General features: G+C 47.6%; 1 protein-coding gene across 4 annotated transcripts in view; it reads left to right on the top strand.

Moving 5' to 3' along the window:
* Scara3 (scavenger receptor class A member 3) overlaps positions 1 to 18,729 on the top strand; it is a 31,500-nt gene extending 12,771 nt beyond the window's left edge. For 3 of the 4 annotated variants that reach the window (XM_055609800.1, XM_055609801.1, XM_055609802.1), the window contains exons 2-6: positions 530 to 628; positions 1,673 to 1,792; positions 4,498 to 4,596; positions 6,025 to 6,853; positions 16,937 to 18,729. In XM_055609800.1, coding sequence (XP_055465775.1) covers positions 554 to 628; positions 1,673 to 1,792; positions 4,498 to 4,596; positions 6,025 to 6,853; positions 16,937 to 17,388 — 1,575 coding nt within the window. In that variant the 5' untranslated portion in view covers positions 530 to 553 and the 3' untranslated portion in view covers positions 17,389 to 18,729. Of the gene's footprint in view, positions 1 to 529; positions 629 to 1,672; positions 1,793 to 4,497; positions 4,597 to 5,809; positions 6,854 to 16,936 lie in introns of all 4 variants that reach the window. The other variant, XM_055609799.1, reaches the window with a different exon arrangement.
* Positions 18,730 to 19,893: the final 1,164 nt, after the last annotated feature.

Genomic DNA, 19,893 nt, shown 5'->3' with positions numbered 1-19,893 from the left:
CTCCATGCTCCCTTTGACACCTTGTAGGTCTCCAATGAGGTCCAGGAGATAGAATGCACTCATCTTCTATCTGCTCACCTCTTGATTCCTGCTTCCTCCTTCCCAGCTAGGCTGGACACAGTCATGGAGCCCATGCAGTGTCAGTTTCAGATTTGTGCCTGAAGCAGGGAAATTCTGCTTCTGCCCCACATGCCGGATCAATCAACACATTCTTACGTTTCTTTGTTCTACTCCCAGGGGTCTGGGAGAGGTACAGACTGGCCTGTGTCTTCCTAGCTTGTGGGAGATGGGCACATCTCTTTACCATATGGGTGGATACCTCAGTAACTTGACCTTCTAAAGCTTACCTCTATACCCCACCCCCCATTTCTCATCTTCATCAAGTCACCTGGGGCTCAGGTGTACCGGACTAGACCTAGGAAAGGGGTGAGCATGGGGTATGAACCTTGATACCAAACAGAAAGCTGGAAAGGGAAGGGCATGTCTTGGGGTCAAGGTGTGGGGTCCTACCTAACTGGTTTCATTGCAGTGAGATCAGCTGGCAGTGACAGGGATGTACTGTGTGTCACTGAAGAGGAACTGGCTGGTGAAGAAGAGGACATGCCATCCTTCCCATGCAGCCAACAGGGTAAGTGCTCAGGGAACCCCTATCTCCTCTGTGAGCCGAGAGCTCCCTGCCTTCATCTCTAGACTGGTCAACAATGTGTTCAAATGTGTGGCTTCAGAATTCCTGCTCTCATTTTCCTACTGTCCCTTGGAGGGTGATGGGCAGAGCTGGGTAGCCTGGGGCTATGTAATATGGATGAAATCAGCATTGCTCATAAGTGTCATGTGCTTCCTGGGCTCCACCTAAGCCCTGGCAGGAACCCCTGCCATCTCCCTTAGCCACACACTGTACCCAGCGTCTGTATTCGGCCTTGTTGATCATGCTATTTGAGTTGCTGGTTGGACCAGGGCTCTCAGTGACATTTGGTATAGATATAGCTTGTGTTCTTTACCTTGACTGGACACTGTGTTCTCCAGGGATGCCCCAGGCCTGCCTTTGGTATTGTGGATTTATTCCAGTGTGCCATGTGGAGCAGGCACTAGGTTTTTAATTGCTGCTGGTACTCATCATATGCAGCTAAGCTGAGCTCCCCTTGGGGGCCATCCTTCATTTTCAGAGGGCACTGGTCACCTCCCAGAGTTCCCAGGAACTCCTCCCTCTTCTTTCCACACAGCAACCTGACCAGTGGATTTTAACGCCTTGTTTGGTTTCTAGGAGAACCACAGTTTATTTACCCAGAAGGTCATGGGCAAACTTGGTTGTTTGAACACATGCTAGAGCATTGCACTGGGCAGCAGGGTGAGCAGGCTGTTGGGATTGTGAATCATTAGTAAGGCCAGCATAGAGAGAAAAGTTGTCTTCGTGCTCTGTGGGCTAAATGAAGATACTGCTGAGAAAGAATGACTGGTAAGGAGGAGGAGGAAGGGTGGCCTCTGTCTCCTATATTCCAGAATGTTCTATAAGTTCAGCCTAAGCAGCAGAACAAGCACGGAATAAAAGCAGAAAGTTCTATCTGTCCTGCTTTGAAAAGCAATGAGGCAGGCCAGACAAGGAACGTGAAATTGAGCATGGCACTCCCGCCTCCATCACTGGCCCAAGCCATGGCCATCTTCTTGTTCTCCACAGGCCGGCCAGGACCCCGCTGCACCCGCTGCCAGAAGAACCTGTCTTTGCACACATCAGTGCGGATTCTGTACCTCTTCCTGGCTTTGCTCCTGGTGGCCGTGGCTGTGCTGGCCTCTCTGGGTGAGTTCAGTGTACCCTGGTGCTGGCTCAAGGGGAATGGCTGATTAGGTTTCTACACGAACAACACCCTAGGGAGAAAAACACTGCACATCTGTCACCCAGACTAGCATCTTCCTGGCTTGAAGATGGTGGTGGTGGTGCGTGTCTTTAACCCCAGAACTCAGGAGGCAGAGGATGGTGGATCTCTGAGTTCGAGGCCAACCTATTCTACAGAGCAAGCTCCAGAACAGCCAGGGCTACACAAAGAAACCCTATCTCAAAAAACCAAACCAAACAAACAAAAGAGTTAGCTGTAGGGCGTTGAGTAGAAGAAAAAACCAGATGAGTTTGACAGGTCAGTAATAGAATCATGTGGGAGTTTTTAGAACTGCTGATGTTCGCCCCCACCACCACCCCTATTCCCAGGGTAATAGAGTGAATACTGTAACATTCAGCTCTCCAGGTGAATCTGTTGTGTAACCCTCAGTTGTGTCCACTGGATCAGATGGCATCTAAGACCTGCCATCATCTCCCTGTGTGTTGTTCAAGATAAGACTGGGTACCAAATGCATCGAGATTGCATTCAGTATTCATTAAAATCTAAATCCCCAGGGCCTTACTAAGACCTGCAAAATCAGATTCCTACAGGTGAGGCCAGAAGACGTGAGTTTTGGTGCCTCTCATCCACACTGCAGTCGGTATGATCGTGGTGCTGGTGCATGGTAGATCATACCTTCTAGAGTCTAAGAGTTTCACGTAAATTGTCTAAAATCGGTTTGGTCACATTCATAGTAAAAGCCATTTGATCCAGCCTGCTTGATGCTAGAGACAAGGCTGGGAGCAGAGAGAAGCAATGGAGGCCCGAGTGAACTTCACCCAGGGTACTGACACTAAGAGTGAACCCCTTCTTGGAAAGGCACATGATCCTGCTTCTATATGAGGATTATTTGGGTATCAACACCCCTGGCTGTATTAGTCATGGTTCTTTTTGCTATGACAAGAAGCAACTGAAGGGCAGGAGGATTCATTTTTGGCTTATCACTTGAGAACAGTCCATCATGGCAGGTGAGGCTTTGTAGCAGGAGGAGAGGGCAAGCTGCATTGCCTCTTCAGTCAGGGCCCATCAATAAATCTCAAGGCTCATTCCCAGTGACCCACTGCCTCCACCTCTAAAAGGTGTGCCTTCCAAAACAGCACCACAGCTGCAGACCAAGCGTTCAAAGACATGAGCCAATAGGACTATAACAAGATGAGAAGGCAGAGTAAATAAAGGAAATGTCCAAAGAAACAAATGACTATATAATGACAGAATGTGACATATACAGTGAGTAGAGAGAATTGCATGCAATGACCCTTTGGCTGGTGGCCCAGGAGTAGACTTTATGAATCCTTAAAGTCAAAATGGCAATCATCAAGCCTCCCTATTTCTTTTCCTTTATCTATATATGGGCTCTTAAGTGAGAAAAGGCTCAAACAAAATAACTATCACCAACTGGAAAGTGCTACTCCAACTCGACAGGCTCTCCCAAACATGTGACTGATACTAATAAAGCTGATCTCTTGACAGAGCTGAGATATTCAGTGTTCAGTAGAGCCTGGATATCCTAAATTGCTTGAAAGCAAAATGGTTTTGAGGTGCTAAGAACTTTAGAAGTCGCTGCCGTCATGTTTTCATTTTGTTGATGGCTGTTCATTCTGGAAAGGTTCATTGACCTGTCAAAGTCACCCAACAGATTTTATATCAATCAGAATCTAGAAGCTGAGTTGCTTTGGGTGATTACAACTGCATTCTGCCAGATATGTCCTTCAGAGGCTCATCAGGCCAACCAGTGCCCTCTTACCACTGCCAGGGCCATCCATGCTACTGATGGATAAGTCCAGCTACCCTGCTTTTGCTGCATGCATGCTCTAAATCCTGTTGACACAACAGCTTTTGTAGGACCCTGAGCTGAACTGAACTAAAAGGTAGCATGAGCTTCTCTAGAGAATACCTTGTACCAAGAATTTGTACAAACCGAAGGGTTGTACCCCAAGCATTTATCCTAAGGAAAAATATCATGTCCTTACAACCAGCACAGATATGGGTTATTAGGCCTAAGATGGAGCACTGGTCATAATCTGCCTGTCAGACTTTCTGTATCTGTAGTGAATACACACACTGAAATATTTTAAAAAGAAAAAAAAAAACTTTATAAAACTTTTTTTTTTTAAGTTTGAAAAAAATTCTCGAAGAAAGAATGAGAAGGTGGTAAGAAGGAGAAAAACGCCCGTAATGCCATACTTATAAAAGCTGAATAAGAGAAAATAGATGGGATGGTCAAAATAACACAGTTTTGCCTTTTATTTTCTAAAGCATATATCTATGGGACTGTTGAGTGGGCATCCGTGGGCACATGACTAGAAGAAATACATAGTTGAAGGTAGTGATGGTGGTGAGTGCTCTCTGGGTGATGGAATAACTTTATCTGTATGTTTGTGAATTTTTACTATCCTAACTTACAAGGAGCTCTTGATTCTAAATCCCGGATTGGGGGGGTGAATTATCCTGTGAAGGAACATGTGCGGAACTCAGGCAGTAAGACACATCCTTGTTTGGCCATTGGGAAGCCTTTCTCCTGGGAGAAGCAAGAATGGTTTCGTTTTCAGACTCATGAAAATAATCTCACCAATGATCTGAACTACTTCTGAACTGTGACCCCAGCCCGGTGTCTCTTCTATTTCCTCAGTGTTTAGAAAGGTGGACTCTCTCTCAGAAGACATCTCCTTGGCCCAGTCCATCTATAATAAGAAGCTTGTGTCAATGCAAGAAAACCTTCAAGGATTGGGTAAGATTTTAGTGTCCAGAAGCACAAAGGACCCTCTATCCCTGTTATCTAGGGATGGACAGGTACTCCCTGCTTCCTAAGATAAGACCAGCTGATGATCCCTGCTTCCCTCTAAGGAGGGCTGGGATGCTGGGATGCTGCACGGACTAGGGCAGACTTTCCTATATGGGCTGTTGATCTATCCAGAGACCATATGCAGAGAAGGGAAGCAAGGATAGTCCATTCTTAAAATAGCCTCCTGCATCCCAAATGGCTTGTAAGGCCCTGCAAAGCCTCCTGTATAAGCCCATTTTCAGTTACTGCCTTAAGTCACATCACAAATCACCATGGTCTAGCTTCTGCTCCAATCAGGAACATCCCAAGACAGAGTGAGTCAGAAGGAGCCATGGCAGATGTGGATTAGAAGGCCATTTTCTCTGTTGCAAATAGAAAGTGCTGGCCTGACACCTAATAACAGAGTTCTACTTGGCAAGCCTTATTCCTCAGGAGTCACAAAGAAAAAAAAAAAAACTTCTCAGGGTCACCTTCCCCACAAGTATATTATGAGATATCAACCAAAACAACAGATATTAAAATGTGTGGAGGTTTTTTTTTTTAGTGAAGTGTACAATGAAATGAGGCTCTTGGCCACCTCAGAACAGTTAGTTTCTAAAATCTGTTCTTTAGAATGCAGTGGTACTGTGGGATAAATATCTGAAATCTTGCACTTCAGATTGCAGAGTAAAGGTGGAATTCCACAGAGATGGTGAGGCTTTTCTGTGAGGGATTTCTCATAGGAGGAAAGGAAGCAGAGTCCAGAAGCCACTTGGCAGTTCCCTGTGTCTGCATTCCCAGAAGTACCTCTGGGGCTAGGGAGATAATGTAGCCATCCAAGCACTGTGACCTGAGTTTAATCCCAAGCACCCTAGTGGAAAAGGTGTGTGGGGGAGCACAAACTTGTAGTCCCAGTGCCAGGGTGGCAGGAACGGGTGAATTCTTGGAGTTCAGTTGTCAGAAAGCCTAGACTGATTGACAAGCTCCAGACCAGAGAGAGGATCTATCTCAAAAATCAAGATAGCCAGCACCCAAGGAACAACACCTAAGTTGTCTCAGACCTCCACACAAGAGGGCTCATGCCTGCATACAAATAAACACGTACACACGCGCGCGCGCACACACACACAAAAGACACCTGTGTCCCATTTAACTGAAAATGTCCCCTTTTCTCCTGAAGACCCAAAAGCCCTGAGCAATTGCTCTTTTTGCCGTGAGGCTGGGCAGCTGGGGCAAGAGATCAGGAAGCTCCAGGAGGAGCTGGAGGGGCTTCAGAAGATGCTGCTGGCCCAGGAGGTCCAGCTGGATCAGACCTCCCAGGCCCAAGAGCTGCTCACCAACACAAGCAGTCAAATCTCCCAGGAGATGGGCAGTTGTTCCTTCTCCATTCACCAGGTCAATCAGTCGCTGGGATTCTTCCTGGCCCAGGTGAGGGGCTGGCAGGCCACCACAGCAGGCATGGACATCACTGTGAAGGACCTCACCCAGGAGTGCTACGATGTCAAGGCTGCCGTAAACCAGATCAACTTCACAGTGGGCCAGACAGCTGAGTGGATCCATGGGATCCAGAGGAAAACAGACGAGGAGACCCTGACCCTGCAGAAGATAGTCACTGACTGGCAGAACTATACCAGGCTCTTTGGAGGTCTGCGAAGCACCTCTGCCAAGACTGGAGAAATGGTCAAGACCATCCAGGCCACCCTGGGGGCCTCCTCGCAGCGCATTAGCCAGAACTCCGAGAGCATGCATGACCTGGTGTTGCAGGTCATGGGCCTGCAGCTACAGCTGGATAATATCTCCTCCTTCTTGGATGACCATGAGGAGAACATGCATGACCTCCAATACCACACCCGATATGCCCAGAACCGCACCGTGGAGAGGTTCGAGTCCCTGGAAGGACGCATGACTTCTCACGAGATTGAAATCGGTACCATCTTCACCAATATCAATGCCACCGACAACCACGTGCACAGCATGCTCAAGTACCTGGATGACGTGCGGCTGTCCTGCACACTGGGCTTCCACACCCATGCTGAGGAACTCTACTACCTGAATAAGTCCGTCTCCCTCATGCTGGGCACCACGGATCTGCTCAGGGAGCGCTTCAGTCTGCTCAGTGCTCAGCTGGACTTCAATGTCCGGAACCTCTCCATGATCATGGAGGAGATGAAGGCTGTGGACACACAGCATGGAGAAATCCTTCGCAATGTCACCATCATTCGAGGTAAGAGGAGGGTGGACGGGCCTCTCCAGGGACTCTGGGTTGTTGCTGTCTACAGGAGCACATGATTTTAGGGAAATTCTCCAACAATGTGTACATAGAGGATGCTAGCTGGAAGACGCTAGGTGTCAAAATAGATTGCCAAAATCATCAAGTAATCAATTCCCAGGGCAGCAGGCAACTTTCAGAAGTGTCTTTGAGGGCCTAGAGAGTGGTTAGGCACATGCTTGCAAGTAGGTACACACACGAATAAAAACAATTCAATGTTTGAACATTTTTGCCTTTGAGAGTTAGGCTTAGTGGTGCACACCTGTAATCCCAAAACTCAGGAGGCTGAGGCAGGAGAATTAACATGGACTCCAGGCCAGCTTGGGCTACACCCTGAGTCTCAGAGACATTGAGTGAAACCTCATCTCAACAAAAGGAGCAAATGAAAGAAGGAGGGAAGGAGGGAGAGAGGGAGATTCTTGAAAGCCTCTTGGTGAAGGTGATACAGTTTCTAGCTTTGCTTTTCAAAGAAAATTCTATCTTATGCCTGGCTTTCTTTTAGTCCCTCATAGCAAGTTTGTAGACCTTGTCCTTTTGAAACCACCTATGCTCACTTTTTCCCTTTCTGCCTCCTCATTAATGAGGAAAATTAATTAATTTTGCCTGTCAGACTATCTGTCCTTCAGAGACCAATCAACCTAATGTATTCTTCTCCTATATTTCCCTAAGGTCCTTTATGGATTAGAATTCTATGGGAAAAGAAACCAGAACTAGAAGAGTAAAGGCAGATAAATAAGCCAAGGAATGGATAGATAGATAGATAGATAGATAGATAGATAGATAGATAGATAATCATAAGGAATTGGTTTGTGTGACTATGTAGACAGGAAAGTCTGAGATCTGTAGAGATAATGCCCCTGATGGGAAGAATATCAGACATGAAGAATTCTCTTATTCAGGGGAGGGTGAGCTCTATGTTTTGTCCTGGCCTTCAAACATTTAGATGAGGCTAGCACCGCATTAGAGAGGGTAATCCTTTTTGTTCAGTCTAACAATCCACATGTCAGCCTCAACAACAATCACCCTCACAGAAACACTCAGAGTGAAGCTTGATCAAGTATCTAGGCACCTCGTGGTCCCTTAAAATTGCTACGTAAAATTAATCATCATAAATCTACCCCTTGTCAACTTGTTACCTACACACACTTCCTTAGTTCAATACTCTTAATCTCCAAATGAAGTTGATAATGAGGCTTTGTTTAGAGCTATCATGATACAATTAATTATCCCGTGTAAAATTAAAAGCACACCAACACGTTCCACAAAAGGAGGGCTATAGAACAATTTTCACTCTCCTCGTATCTCAGAACTCAAACCCTATAAGGTCAATGCAGTCAACGTGTCCCGTGTTTTAACAGATAGATGACAAAGGACTGAGAGAGGAGAGGAAACGAAACTTTTGTTACACACACACAAATCAGGTCAGGAAAACATTTTCTTGTGGCGATGCAGTCCTTATTTTTGTAATCAATCTGATGGTCGTAGTTAGGATTTACAACACTTTCTTCCACTTCCTGTTCCAAATTCCCCTTGTTCTCAGCTGGCATTCCTATGGATCATGGCTGCTTGGGGTAGGATGATCAGAAAGTTTCATTTCTGAAGGTTCCAGACCATTGACATTCGTGCCTAGATTGGGTGCAAAAGTTTCCTAAGGACCTTAGTCACATGAGAAGGGTCAGCATCTCTCTTCCTTCTTCCCTTGCTCTTGACCTAGAGTCAGAGGAAGCCTTGAGTATCCATTTGATGGTCTTAATTTCTTGCTTAACTGAGTCACCACTGTGTCTTTACTGAAGGCATTTGTCCTTTTGGGTCTTCTAAACTAGCTAAACACAAAGCAGAAACAGTATGCACACATTTTTCTGGTGAGTCACTAGGCAAAACTGTGAACTGTGCCTTCCTATGATCTTCATTTGATTCCAAAACCTTGATGAAGATTATGTCTTCCAGGCCCTCATGGCATGAAAGGGAGCTTGAAGCCCGCTCTGTCTCTTTCAGCCTTTGTATCCTCTATAGTATTCAAGGCAGGAACCCTTTCCAGCTCATTTACCAGGGCCACCTTTGGTCTTGGAAACTACCTCAGTGATGGTCTGCCTCCTCTTTGGCCAACTAGTCCTGAGCCTATGCTGGCTTCACTTGATGTCACAATGTGTTCTTGGTACCACTAGAGATGAGTTTTTCCCCCTTTAGACTGATCAGGTCAGGGAGGAGGGTCCTATTTGCTTGTTGCTATGCTTTATTTTTGCAATGAAGCTAGACAATGATAATTTCTATGGCAATCAAACCCTCCCCACCATATTTCACCAAAAATACACATCTGTGTGGCTTCTAGGGTGCTGTGCTACAGTGAAGAACATTAGGAGATGGTTCTTATGGTCCATACTCTGCCAGTTGTGTGGTGATGTTGAATTCACTCTAGGAACAGAGGAAATTCTGAGCTTCCCAGGAGACAGCCCATTTATACACACTGATTTGTGGCGCCTCATAAAAAGCCTTGGGAAGAAGCCCCCCACTTATCAGCAGTTCCACCTTCCATGCTTTTGACTACTCATGGTCAACCACAGTCTGAAAACACTAAGCAGCAAACTGCATACTTTAAGAGAGATACGCTTTCCTCAAAGGCGTATATATATGGAGACAGAGTGTGTGTGTGTCTGGGGTCTGCAACTGCTCATGATTTCACACATCCACTGGAACCCTGGGGCATATTCTCTGCAGAAGGGGGGGGGGCTTTGGAGGTAGAAAACATAGATAGTTGGTTGGTTGACTCTGCCTTATAAAAAGGTATCCTAAGACAAGAGTATAGTTAAGCCACGTGTGCACGTCACAAGAGACTGAAAATCCTGGGAGCTAGAGAAATGGCTTAGTGGGTAGAGGGCTCGCTGCACAGATGTGAGGGCCTGGATTCCATTTCTAGTATTCACATAAAAGCCAGGAGCATTGGAGTATCCAGCACTGTCATCCCACCACTGGGAAGGTGGAAAGGAGAGGACGCCCTGGCCCACTGGACAGCCAGTCTACCTAACAGGATGAGCTCCAGGTCCAGCGAAAGACCCTATTTCCAAAACATATGCTGGAGATCAGTCGAGAAAGACACCTGACATTGGCCTCTGGATGATGATGTGTACCTATGTGCGCACACACACACACATACACACACACACACACACACACACACACACACACACACACACGGTACCCTACTTCAGTTCTTCAAAGATGTGTCCGCTGTTCACTCAGCAAAGGAGATGCCCAGTGCATGAGCTTGCAGGCACCTTAGACATTTCTACCTGGGTCCTGCTTCACTACAGGGCAAGGGATGGAGAATGGAGGAGACAGGGAAATGGTACCCAGAGGAATTCTTGGAGACTGGCATTTGCTGCCGCCTTGCTCGTGGCAGAGGTCTCATCCCAAAACTTCACCTTCAGCATGGTGTGACTTCCGTTCAAGTACAGGGGACCCTCAGTTCAACATCTTCATGTTTCTGCTGCCCCCCGGGCTCATTTTCTCTTCGATATAGATTGGTGAGGTGGGGTAGGGGAGAACATGTTTAATTGCTGCTTTATTGTGTGTTTATGCACCAAAGCCAGGTACTGAGTATTTCCACGGGAACCGAAAGCCTTCACTGAGAAGGTGTGTGCATGTGTGTGGCCTCTAAGGTGCAATTTTACATTCTGTCTGTTGGCGAGCTTTCCTCCTGATCTTTAAGTCATCCCATGCTCCCCTTCTCCTATCTGAAAGAAGAGTTCCAGGTAGATTGAACACCCCCCCCCCGACACACACACACAGGGAAGTCATCACTCACCCTCAGACATGCTCTGAGGCTCTGACCCTGGAGATGTCGGTGAAGGATTGCTCTGCTGATGTAGAACTGATAGATAGAAGAACCCAAGTAGGGAGATGCCAGTAACACAGGCAGTGAGGGGATGCCAAGCTCCTACTGAAGGGAAGGAGGCTGGGTTATAATTACTCTGGGACTTTAGGCAAAATTGCTTCGTCTCTCCATCTGTGCTCTGTCATCTATAAATGAAGGGGTAGGACCAGCCCCTTCCAGCTCTAATTCCAAGCCTCCACTTACTACACAGAAACCCTGTGGTGCCTCCATGCTGGCTACACCTCTCCTAGAATCTTTATCTTTTCCTAGTCTCTAGGATAATTTTTATGTCTGTGCTAGACAGTGTCTCTGCTAGGACTATCCTTTAGGAGTTAGAGACAAAAAAAAAAAAATCCACCACTCATTAGCTGAGTGATGGGTAGGTCTCTTCATCACTTTCAACTCTATCTCCTCACCTACTGTGTCCTACTTTAATTTCTGTTGCAACTTCGGAGGGAAAAGATTTATTCAGCTTTCAACTCCAGATTACAGCCCATCACTGAGGGGAAGTCAAGGCAGGAACTCGGGCAGTTAGTCACATGCCCATCAACAGTAAGAGCAAAGAGAAGTGAACCCATGCAGGCCCACTTGCTTGGTGGCTTGCCCACCCTCAGCTAGGTTTCTCTGTTCAGGATACTCTTGCTTAGGGAATGGTGCTGCCCACAAGAGACTGTACCTTCCTACATCAATTAACAATCAAAACACGCCCCCAGAACAACCTGATCTCGGTAATTCTTGATTAAAAACCTCTCTTCACGGGCAGTTCAAAGTTGTGTCAAGTTTAAAATTAAAACTAACCAGCACAAACAAGATCATTAATACCTTCCCTGTCTATACCACATAAGAGTAGTTGTAAGGATCAGTGGCAACAATAATATGAACCTAAAAACTGTATGTTAATATAAAGCAGAAGGCTTTTTTTTAATGGTTTTCTAAGACAGGGTTTCTCTATGTAACTGCCCTGCCTGTCCTGGAACTTTCTTTGTAGGCTGGGCTGGCCTCGAACTCACAGAGATCCGACTGCCTCTGCCTCCCAAGTGCTGAGATTAAAGGTGTGTGCCACCATACCCCGCTTATCATAAGGCATGTTTTAAAAAGTGAAATTATTGATGACATAGGCTCCTTGTCCTATTCACAAATGTCTAATGGGCTCTGGAGGGCACCTGGAAGTGTTTGCTCAATGAATGAATAAATGTAAGTATGAGCACAAGGTAGATGCCAAATGTTCAGAGGAATTGAACTTGCAAACTTGTTCCATAAGTACCACATGCTATGTCATGCTGTAACCCATAAGGATCCAGGAGCTGACGTGCTAAGAAGGGAACAAGGCTGACAAGGTGGCTCAGCTGGCTGAGGTTCCTGCTGCCAACTCCAATAGCTTGAGTTAGGACCTGAAAAGTGGAAGGAGAAACAGACTCCAGCAGTTGTCTTCTGACCTCCAAACACATGTTCACACACATATAAGCAAATTTCGCTACACACACGAGTAAAAAAGAAAATTCTTAATAGATGATAGATGATAGACGATAGATTGATAGATGATAGGTAGATAGATAGATGATAGATAGATAGATAGATAGATAGATAGATAGATAGATAGATAGATAGATAGAGATGGTTGGATGACAGATAATTTTTTTAAAGGAAGGAAAAACAGGCTGTCTTGTTCTGTTTGGGCACAGGAGTTTTGTATGCAGGTAGCAGAAGTCAGTTGCTGTGAGCCCCATTTTTGTCTGCCCAGGCTTGTAAAGCTGCTGAGAGTTTCTTTGGTGTGCCAGCCGCACTCTTCCATTTGGCATCTCACCTTGAAAGGAGAAGCAGCAGCAGTTAGCAGGCTAGCATCAGGGAACTCCTTCTGCCGGGATCTCAGAACTGACCAATGGATCACTATACCATCGATGGGCAGGATTATGTCTTAAGATGCTAGAATCTTCTGGCCACTCCTATTTCTTTCGTCTTCCCTAATCCTGAATATGGACCACAGAAACCCACTCTATTTCCCTCAGACATGCAGTCAGTTGTGGCTGGTTCCTAATGAACCCAAGAGCCTAATTATGGCCCGTAGCTTCCTGAATAATGATGGACCTCCCTCGAACTCCTTACCTCAGCCACCATGCCGGTGTTTGCTTTTTGGCTGCTCAGAGCGGCTTTGAGCCCTCCTCTTCACTGCCCTGTACCCTGCCCATACCAGAGTCTTATTATTGACAGGTCATTGGAAGCCCATCCTGGTGGAGCCTTGGTTTTATCCTTGCACCATTTTCCTTCCCATTGTGCTAACTTCTGGTTGCTGACTTTGTCCTTGGATGGGCTGGGCTCCTCTGGCTCACAATTCTTAAGATCATCTGAGAATCTAAGAAAAGAGCCTTTCCAAGCCCCAACCCACTATTTTTTTTTTAATATACGTACCAAAGATAGAATCCAGGACCTTGCAAATGATAGGCAAGCACTATCCAGACTCTATGTAGCACAGGATATCCCAGAACTCCCAATCCTCCTGCTGTGCTTCTCAAGTGCTCTGATTACAGCTGTACAACACCATGCCTGGTCCTTTCTACTCGTTAGGGACCCCTAAATGCTCTTCAGAAAAGGCTTCTGGAGCCCTCCCCTTCCTCCAGACAGCTCCAAACTGGAAGGAAGAGAACCAGGAATCAATCCCTTTGGAGGTTACTGAGAGGCAGAGGTGGTGCCTGTGGAAGGAAGGCTGGCAGAGAGGCCCACCGCTTGTTCTCCTCCTGCTGTTGTCTAGCACTCACCCAGCTTCTCGGAATAGCAGTGTTGGCCACAAGAGTGTGCATGGAGAAAGAGGCGGCCCTTCTCTTCTGGGTCATCCTCACAATCATGCTTGGGACAGGGAAATGGTTTGTGTAACGAAGGCTGAGGCTTCTACCTGAATATCTACTCCAAGCGTGATGGGCACACCCTCCTTCCCCAGAGAAGAAAGGCCTGAATCTATCCTGGAAAGACATCCAGGCAATGAATGGTGGGGCAGCGGGCAGAGCAGACTTTTGGCTCTGTCTTTTCTCCTTTGCTGCTGCCTTAGATGCCCCCACAGTGGCTGCTTTGTTCCTGTGCCTCAAGAAGAGGCTCTTTTCAGAAGACAGGGGCCCTGGAGAAAATGGGCCCTAAGGAGAAAGCAAGGTATAGCAGAAGGCCTGGGGGACAGGGCAGAGTGTCCTTGTCATGGTGAGATTTCCCAGACTGAATATGGAGTGTAGTCTCTTCCACCTGAAGTCAAAATGAGTGGAGAACGAGGGGACTTGGAGAAGTCTCTGGAGCAACCTCTGTTTTCATGGCATGGTGGATGGAGGAATCCAAAGAAATGTCCAAGAAGGAGCAGGGAAAGAGGCATGAAGCAAGTGTCCACCTAGTCAGGGAGCGGTGGGGGGATCAGAGGAAGGGGCTGTAGAGCCACAGGGCACTCTGACATTCAGTTATTCAATGATGTATTGAGAACAGATTGAGCTGGTTATGTGAAATCAACTCGACTGGGATGGGGAAGGACGGCCCGGCCTTGCTTCATCAGCTACACAACCTCACAGGGCCGAATGGCTCTCTGCTTCTTCAAATCTCAGCTGGTCCAGATGCCAGGAGCAGAATAAGGGCAGGCACTGTGATTTTGCCAGTTCCCAGGGAGACCTGCCAGGCTGGGGGAGGCAGGCCCTGTGTGGGCATCAGCTTGGGCCTGTGCTGTGCTGGTAACTGCAACGGGGGACTCTCAGGGAATAAAAGGGCAAGTCCCGTCTCCTGTTTCTCTAGTGCCAGGCTGTTACCACCAGCTGTCCTCAGCTCGCAATCACCTCTGCTGGCATGCCACGTGAGCTGAGGCGGAGCCGTGTTCCAAGGCAGGCAGTGGCAGGAGCAGACTGGAAGGTTTTTATTGGCTCTAATGGGGCTGACTATCCAGGCTCTGGTTTCCAGTTTAGGTCATATTCACAGACCTGGTTCCACTTCCACACAGAAACACTTTTGAGAAGGAGATGCAGGGAACAGCAGAGCGTAAGGAGCTCGGAGCAGTTCACATTGGCCAGGGTGAAGGTGACCCAGGGCCATAGAACCAGATTTTGGTAACTTAGAGAGCTCTCAGATCTCAACATTCATTAAACCTTCCTTCAGAGATTCTACTGAGTTCTAGTCTGCATTTACAAACCCTTAGAGGGCTGGAGAGATGGCTCAGAGGTTAAGAGCACTGGCTGTTCTTCCAACGGTCCTGAGTTCAATTCCCAGCAACCACATGATAGCTCACAACCATTTATAATGGTATCTGGTGCCCTCTTCTGATAATAAACAAACAAATGATTTTTTTTAAAGAAGCCTTTAGAATTGTACACACACACACACATACACACACAGAGCTAGGGGACTTGTCCTTGTTGGTCTGTTTGTATATGCAGATTTGAGTGGACCTCAGGTTTTGTTCCTTAGTTTTTTGTTCCTTGGTTTTTAAACAATCACGTTAGCCTGGAGTTTGACAATTAGGCTAGGCTGGCTAGCCCCCAAACCCAAGAGATCCACTAGTCTCCAACATCCCCCACCCAGAACTAAGCACATGCTACCATACCCAGCATTTTTACACAAGTTTTGGGGATTGAACTCAGATCTCAAAACAGCAAGCATCTTGTCAACCAGCCCACTCCCAGCCCACTAGTGGGATTTTAGTTAAAGGAATCGGACTAGAGCCCACCTAGCTCAAGAATCTTTGACACTGCATTGCGAAGGGTCTGAGATGCCAGCAGAGTTCTCATGGAGATGCGAGTCAGGCTCTGGGACTCACAGTTCCCACCAGCCCTGCAGCTCACCCACACAGAGACCAGGTCTGCACGGGGCCTTGCCTGCACAGTGGTTGGAGATCTTTTCTCCACACCCGTTGTCCTCGTCTTAGACGATGCTCTGTCTCTTGTGGTCTTAAGGCATTCTGTGCACCCCAGCAGAGGGGCAGATACTCTGTGCCCTGTATCCTCAGGGTTGGTTCATATCTGAGAACTGTGTCCGTCACACTGACACAGAGGACAGGAGGAGGGGAGGTCTGTTGGTGATAGTTTTTAAACTCTACTTTATTTGGAGTTCCTTATGCCTCTACCTCCCTTCCACCACTACCACCTCCAACCAACACTAGGTATGAGAGAAAGAAGGTTAGAAGGAAGAAAGAGGTTATTTAGATCTCTTTAGACTTAGTTCCAGTTGGTTAGGGTCGTAGGGTTCTTTTGGGTTAATGCCAATCTTATTAGTCAGGATACCTAAGAGTCCAGTAATAGCAAGAGCAAATGGCAGCAGGGCAGTTAAGAAGCTTTCCTCCTCCTCCGCCCATCTCTCAAAGCCCATCAGTCCTCTCTGAGCCTGCACGAGGCTGTTACCAGCTGGCAAAGACCACGCCCCTCACTAGGCAGTTATCAGCTGTGGACAAACTTTAAAAGCAACTCCATATTCCACATTTGAGATTAAAACAGAAACATATTTACATAGCGTAACTAAACTAAGTTTTTAAAGAAATCAAAACTTCCACTACAGAGGCCATTTGGCTCCTAGCATGGCCTCCATCCTGAAAATCATGTCTCTTTCCACCCCAGGCCTATAATAGAGGTCATTAGCTTGAGAAGTGGCCCTTCTAACATACCCTGATCTTTCCTGACTGCATACCAGGCTCTGCGCTCAGAGTTAACATGTGAGAAATGGTTCTTGTTATCCTTCTGAGAGTCTCTGGAGATACAGAGTCCATGAGACACACATCTAGCGCCGGTTTTCGCTGTCCTGATTTCTCTACGTGTCTGTTACAGGCTCAGAAAGCAGCAGCCTCTAGGGCTCCTAGATGAGGCTGGAATGGGCAGAGTGGACTTCCTGGAGAGGTGGCTTTTTCTTTGGGATGCTTCAGTGAGTTAGGTCTCACCTTACTTTCTTCGCTTTTTCCTCTGTGTCCCTAATTCTACACCTCTGATCCTAGAGGCCCGGGAGGTCACATGACATAAGGCATGGAGTGAAAACAGTAGTCAAAAGCCAAGGAGGTCTAGATGACCCTAGGGCAGGGTGGGAACATCCTGGCTTCCTGTGGCCTTTCCCTGGCACAGCCCTGCTCCCAGTCCTGCCAAGCTTCTGTCTGAAACTAAGCTGTCTCTCTGCCCACTCTGTCTACAGAAAGCCTCACGAGTGACCTATCTTTTTCTACCCGATCCTAGGTGCCCCCGGCCCTCCAGGACCAAGAGGACTGAAAGGAGATGCAGGCAATAAAGGACCTGTTGGTAACAGAGGACCTAAAGGGGATCCTGGCAGTCTGGGGCCCCCAGGACCTCAGGGTCCTCAGGGGCAGCCTGGAGAGCAAGGACCTGTGGGAGAGAGAGGGCCAACTGGTCTCCGAGGCTTTCCAGGCCTCAAAGGCTCAAAGGGTAGCTTTGGCACTGGAGGGCCAAGGGGGCAGCCAGGCCCCAAAGGGGATGTGGGACCCCCAGGGCCAGACGGGCCCCCAGGGTCTCCAGGACCTTCAGGGCCTCAGGGAAAGCCAGGGATTTCAGGAAAGACAGGATCACCCGGCCAGCGGGGGGCCACAGGGCCAAAGGGTGAACCAGGAATCCAGGGTCCCCCTGGACTACCTGGGCCTCCAGGTCCACCAGGGAACCAGAGCCCCTACTGAAAAAGGTCTTTGGCCTAATGCTGCCATGCAGGTTGGAGAGGTGGGTCAGAGAAAGCAGCCAGAAGGATCTACTATCTACAGCCAATCCTTGTTCTTTGATCCTGACGTGAGGTATCTCTTAGAGCTGACTGTGTAGCCTTAAGCTCCGCAATAATGACTGTACCATAGGAAAACAGCTCAACCCCTCCCCCACTTTTCTCTGCTGACCAGGGGGGCCTACTGGGTTTTAGGGCTGGTTAGGAGGAAAAGGAAGAAGATCCCACCCCAACTCCATCCTGTGGCACTGTGCTGAGGAGGTGGCTACCTGGGGAAGAATGTCTTAAATCTCTTGGATGGTAACTAGCTCTGGTCTCTGCAATGGCTTAACACCCATGGGAGCCAGGTCTTGGGAAAAAAAAATTCAAGGAAACCTTCAGGGCATTATAGATAACTCTCCAGCAAGTCTCTCCCCACAGTCATGGGAACAGAGTCACAGGGAGCTGCCATGCCCCACACAGGGTAGGAGAACTCTGTCTGGCTGGCATCCTCAGGCCCCATGCATGTGTGTGGTGCCCCTGACAAGTTCAGAGGGTTTTTATTCACACGACTAGAAAATTCTTCTCTTCGGTCTTACCTCTGCATCTCAAGAGCGGCCTGGAATGAACCCAAGAGGAGTTTCATCAGCAGGCAGAGAGCCTACAGGTCCCAGAACATTCCACTTCTCTGCTATCCATCTCCCAGGAAGGCCGCAGGGCTGGAGGTGAAAGGACAAGGCAGGGATGAATCTTCTCTCTGCAAAGCTACTGCTTGTTCAACCTCAGCTGCCAGCCCTGTTCCCAGGGGGTTCTCTGTAGTGGCCAAGGAGAAGGAAGTTGATAACAGGGAGGCTCTTGCCTCCTCCTCGTGGCTGACCTATCACAGATGCACACTGACTTCACCCCACTATGACCTAAGATGGCTCCAGTTCTTCTCCACATGGGCAGCAAGCTGGACCAGGTGTGGGGAGAGCCTGAACGTTACTTCGACGTTACTTCTCATCTTTCATGAACTTCTTGCATGAACTGGCAGAAAGTGATGCTGGGAAAGGCCTGCATTGTCTTGACTCACTTTCCGCAAAGCAGCCCTGCTCCTTCATACTCCAGAAGATGCCAACACTCCAGGGTAGAGGTTAGAGCTGCCTCTTCCCTTGCCCTGCCTTAGAGACCTGTCTTCTTCCTGCTCAAAGCCTCTGTGTCACCTTCCTCAACATCAATGTGCAACTGGCTTGCACGACCACCCTACCCCTGCTATATAATTGTCTTGTCTACATATATAATACCATGCAACACTGTATCATGACCCAGTAAAGAGCTGTTTCCAGGAGAGATGTTGTCTTGTGTTTTTGTAACTAACCTAAGAATATGATTCCTTCAGTGATCCGTTTCATACTGACCTTCAGAGGGGAATGCCTGTCTAGGATTCTGTCGCAGAATTTGCGAACAGAAGTCTTTTGGGGGTTCCTAGTGGTTGACAGTGAAACCCAAATAAAAGTCTAAGGAATTGGGGCTGGAGAGATGGCTCAGTGGTTAAGACCCCTTGCTGGTCTTCCAAAGGCCCCGGGTTCAATTCCCAGCACCCACATGGCAGCTTACAACTGTCTATAACTCCAGCTCCATGGATTCTGACACCTTCATACCAATGTGCAGAGATAGGAACTCTGGTGGGAGGGGCAAGTCTCTGTGATAAGGCTGGGCATGTTCAGAAGGGTGACACCCAGGCAGTAGCACAAGAACAACAGAAAGGACATGCCAGTGGAGTCACCTCACACTCTTGGACTACAAGTATACCCTCTGAAAGCTTGAAGTGCTGGTAGGGGAAAAATTAGGCCAGTCGCTGGGATAAAGGAAAGCCCAAGTGAGAGTATCAGCCGGGATCTCTGAGTTAAATTCCAGCAAAGTTAGATCTGGGATCAATTCCAAGGGATGAGCTTGGGGGACAAAATGAGAGGCAAGACACAAAAATGTATATATATATTAATTACATAACATATATATATATAATTGATTTAAAAACATAAGAGCAAAGATACAAAAAGGCCTCATATGAAGCCTGGGCTATCATAAGCCAGCCCTTGACTGTATGACTTGAGGAAGAACCACTTGATTTAAGGGCACAGACAGAAGGCAGAAACCACTGAACCCACACATGCATCCACGGGTCTCCTCATGTGAGGGTGCCGCTGGTAAGCTAGAAGCTGTGGAACCAGAAGGCCGGCTAATCCTGCGGTTTCTGGGAGAAGACATAAAACACTGCCCTCTGTCAATCAGATATCTGGCTGCTCTCTCATCTTCCCATCACTCAGTGGCTACCTGTTTCTCCTCTCTGCATCTGCCTCCTTTCCCCAACAGCCACCAACGGGCCTAGCCCTTCAGCTATAATTCCTAGATTCTAAGTGAAAATCCCATTGCCAACCCCTTGAGTCAAGAGCTGCCTGACCCCAGGAGCTATAACAGCAGACAGAAAGAGGGGAGAAGTATGGTAACGTGA

Source organism: Psammomys obesus, unplaced genomic scaffold (genome assembly GCF_907164565.1).
Source record: "Psammomys obesus unplaced genomic scaffold, mPsaObe1.curated_primary_1811, whole genome shotgun sequence".
Lineage (NCBI taxonomy): Eukaryota > Metazoa > Chordata > Mammalia > Rodentia > Muridae > Psammomys > Psammomys obesus.
Note: the sequence above shows the minus strand (reverse complement) of the source record. Positions and strands in the feature narration are given on the sequence as shown.